This window comes from Cariama cristata, unplaced genomic scaffold (genome assembly GCF_000690535.1).
Source record: "Cariama cristata isolate BGI_N322 unplaced genomic scaffold, ASM69053v1 scaffold10875, whole genome shotgun sequence".
Classification (NCBI taxonomy): Eukaryota; Metazoa; Chordata; class Aves; order Cariamiformes; family Cariamidae; genus Cariama; species Cariama cristata.
In genome coordinates, this window is record NW_009615793.1 from 74,726 (window position 1) to 79,093 (window position 4,368).

The 4,368-nt window shown below is 34.5% G+C and overlaps 1 protein-coding gene across 1 annotated transcript in view; it reads right to left on the reverse strand.

The window, feature by feature from the left end:
* LOC104161494 (metastasis-associated protein MTA3-like) overlaps nt 1-4,368 on the reverse strand; it is a gene marked incomplete at its 5' end in the record, with an annotated part of 81,400 nt that overhangs the window by 51,868 nt on the left and 25,164 nt on the right. The window contains 2 exons of the mRNA XM_009699956.1: nt 748-872; nt 3,493-3,551. Coding sequence (XP_009698258.1) covers nt 748-872; nt 3,493-3,551 — 184 coding nt within the window. The remainder of the gene's footprint in view (nt 1-747; nt 873-3,492; nt 3,552-4,368) is intronic.

The following is a 4,368-nucleotide window of genomic DNA, read 5'->3' on the forward strand; positions in this document are numbered from 1 at the left end:
CGCTAATTTAACCTTTTTTATTTTCTTTTCATCATCTTTCACAAGAAAACTGTTCTTTAAAAAATGTGATTTAAAAACCAAAAAAGTATATAACTGGAACTTTCTAAATACAAAATATGGTATTAATTTAATTGGTGTTTAAGAGACAGGCAGCCACAGCAGTAAGTGAAGAACTCTCATATGGTAGGCCATTTCAATTCTTTCAATTTCTGCATTTTATTATATCTACTCTTACATAACCTATGTTGAAGGCTGCTATTTCAATAAGTCCAACAAGGACCATCAGAAATGCACAAAATACTAGAAAAAAAACCAACATGCCCTCCCCCCGGCTCCACAACAACAACAGGGAAGAACCCAAACACCAAAAAACCCCAAAAACCTAAACCGAAAACCAACTCAAAAACCCTACAGCCTTACAGGAGAACCAAAAATAAATTTGAATCTAGTACTCTGCAGGTAAAGGAATAACATATCAGTGCCATCATATTATACTACTTTGTCTTTCTACACTTTCTGAATTGTTAAAAAAAAAATAATCATGAAGCAGATTTGAACATTGACATTTAATCAATATACTGAAGGCAGTTCTAATTTAAAAACTTATTTCTGCAACACAAGTCATTGAAAATTATCCTCTACAGCACGCCAACAAAAGTACATACATTTGTGTTTAAAAAAACAGTGCATATTAAGATTAGCCCAAACTCCTGAATTATTAAAAAGAAAAAAAAATAATTTACTTACTATAGCAGCTTTCACAAGCCCGACCTATTAGTGATGCTTGTGCCTGATAAGATGCTCCCATCGCTCCATTGACTGCAGCAGGTTTCCCATTGTTGCTGGGTATTTGATTGGGATTTGGTTTATTGCTTTAAATTAAAAAAAAAAAAGTTATTTTACTAACTGGTTAGTCAACATGAAAACAAACAATCTAATTCTGGAATTCTGATGTGTGGTGACAACATCTGTAAAATCTGCTCTAAACAATAATTTTTGTAATCCTCTAGTATTATCACCACTGTAAGAGACTTGCTATGTAAAGACCTGCCTTGACACTGAAATTTACAGATCTTTGTAAAATGCTCTCACATGGTTTAAGCTATTTGACAAGCTAGTAAAAGACCAAGTCTCAGGGTCAAGCATTAACAAAATCCTGACACAGCAGAGATTTTAAGAAGGGGGTTCTGGTCAACAGATAAGGCTTTCCAAGGTGAGGCTGGACTTTGGGTAAGTATAACAAGTAAGAGTACTAACACTGTCTGTACTACTACAGGGCTGTCCACCCTAGAAGAGGGTCTGCTGCCTCCTGTCTCAAGCAGAAGTACACACCTTCCCACCAACTGCAGTAAATGTGAATGTCCTATAACCCTGACAAAGCCTGCCCATATAATATCAGGCTGTTCTGTCTGGGTTCTGTCCTAAAGGACTTTCTCTCTGAGAAGGCTGAAGAACTGGTTTTGGCTTTTTTTTTTGTTGTATTATTATATTATTATTGTGATTATTTTACCTACTAATACTTCAGTGAAGTAAGACTTTACAGGTCAGCTACTTCAAAGAGAATTAATATACTCCTCACTAGGTTAAGTATAGTATTTACAAACCTCCAACTTTCTGGGTATTAATTACCCCTTTGACAAACTATACTCATACAATGCAAGATGGGATACACTGACTCCTAAGATGATTATTCATTACTTTAGGTAGCATAAAATATATTCAAGATTAGTTAAAATGATTAATTGAAGAAACCTTTGCTTTATCAAGTCTCTCCTCCAAATACCAGGAAGTCTGTCTCCTGCCTTCTCCTTTTTCACTATAGCCAGTGAGAGATTTTTACAATTTCCAGATACTCTCTATCAAGTACCTTGATCTCAAAGTACAAGAGAAGGGCTTTAATTCTCCCACATTATGATCTGTTGCTTAGTTACCTTCCAGAGAAGCCATGAACTGAAAGGGACTCTCTGGTATTGAGGACAGAACCGTGCTTTTTTTTTTTTTTTTACAGGAAATACCTTATGATCAAAGTTCAAAAACGTATTCAGCTCTGAGGATCAATTCTACTCAGATTTCAAATACAATAAATCAGTCTTGAAACAGAGCGTTAGCAACCCATTTGCCCATGAGTGCCCCAGATTGCACAGTTATCAAAGACTTAAGAAGTCCTACCACCCTCTTACCATTGACTAAGGATTTTGTCTTGACATGGAGGCAAGAGACATACAGTAAGAAAGATAAACGCAGAAATTCTACATTTTAAAACAGGTTTTGTCATGCAATACAAATAGTCCCTACTGTGAACAGACTGGCAAAAGTCCTGAGTTGTCCACATGGACCAAGGAAATTAAATTGAAAACGCATTATGTAAAGATTGAATATCTTACAGTTTTCCTAAAGCAGCCACTTCCCTGAGAGGGTTAGGGAACACTCATACTAGTTTTCAGCTTTTTTTAAAAGGTGTAATTTATTAGAGATTTGAGCTTCAAAACTCACAACATTTCTTCAGAGATGAGATTGAAAGAATTAATTTAACAGTCTGCTGTTTGTATTATTAAATCTGTTTAAGAGAGAAAAGTCTGTATGAAATATGGAAATGAAGCTATATTGTATGCAATTTATACAAGTCATCAAAAAGACAACAGTGGATTTTCAAAGTATTTCATTTGGTATTCTAGTGTTTCATTATACAAACACCCAGAACAATGGGAAATTCACATATATGTAAACTGAATATACCCAAAGAAAGCTTAAAGGAATGTCAGCTGCAACCCCTTCTCTTCTCATAATCTTGAGGAAATTATGAATGTGAAGGAGACAGATTATATCCTGTTTCTGTAAACTACATGTTAACAAAAGCAGATACAGCATCGAGTTTAAATTAAAAAAAAAACAAACAGGTTAAAAACCCATCAGAAGAAAACAGATTTCATTAATAAGACTTTTTCAAAGATAAAAGATTTTGGGCTGTGTGCTACCTTTAATTTACAGCCAGAACACCTCTTGTCTCTAGCTGAAGAACAGACTGTATCAGCAAGATAAAACTGTAATGGGAAAATATCTGATTTTATTTTATGTAACCACATTAACAACTGCTTCTATTTTGAAATACTGCATTTACACAAATACGAAGTGTTGTGCTACAGGGATTCGGAAGTGATCATTCTGGAAAAACTGCTTTTTAAAAGATAAGGCCCTTCTTGCATGTGAGCAGTCCACATAGCACTTGATCACCTTCTGTAAAATTCACAACTCCAAAATAGGCAGTTTGCAGGTCAAAGACAATGCGATCAGTTAAGTACAAAGGTTTCACTTATGACAAGAGTTTGAGTCATCTTCTAATTATCACTCTGTATATTCTGCTTGTATGTAACAAATATTTAGAAAGTAACTATTAAAAAGACGACTAAGAAAATACCATGCATGTTACTGCATGTAATTGTTTCAATTTTACCTGTACATTATTCAAAAAAATGGCTTTATTGTTATACTCACTAGGTGGGGATGTATACTTGTTTCAATTTACTTTCTGCTTCAGCTGCTTTCAGACGTTTCTAGTTGAAAAATGAACATATTAGAATATTTTATTATATTCATGTACAAGATTTCATAAAACTGCACAAAATGCACATTTAAATTATTTCCATTTAGTGATTCCACAAGAACCTCCAAAACAAGTGCAGAAATCTACAAGATGAAAACCATGAAAAACGAGTTCTCTATTTTTATTAGTTTGAAATTATATGATACTGTCCTCTCCAGTAAAACTCACAGGCCTCACATATGGCAACAAAACTGTAAAAACAACTATTACAATTTACATAAACTACATTTACATAAACATGTACAACATTGTGGCTAGCCCTCATTGCAGAGCAAGTAGAAAATAAATGAATGAAATTGCATACAATGAGTTCCTCACCAGTCATGTAACTCAATACTTCTTGTGTGCTCTGTCAAGCCTGAGGCTAGTATTTCATAAGCCGTACAACGAAGTGGAAGAGTAAAGTCCACTCTTAGAAACAACTAAACATCTACTTCTGTTAAGTGCCATTAAAACTGTAGCTCAGGAACACAGCAGTAGCAGGACAGCTACACGACTATCAAGATAGTCTGTGAATTTACTAAATTATTACTTTCTTCATACTTGCAACAAACTCAAAACATGTTGTACTCAAGGCAGTATTACTACCTTCCAAAACGTTGAGAAGTTTTAGTTATTGCCATATATTATACAAGTAACTAAGATGACAATTTTATCAGCAATGGCACAAGAAATACAGAGTTCAGATGTCTACCAGTTATCTCAAACATTTGTCTGTACATAAAAGATGAAGGCAAAGAGACTATTTCCCTGCTCTTCCTGTACCC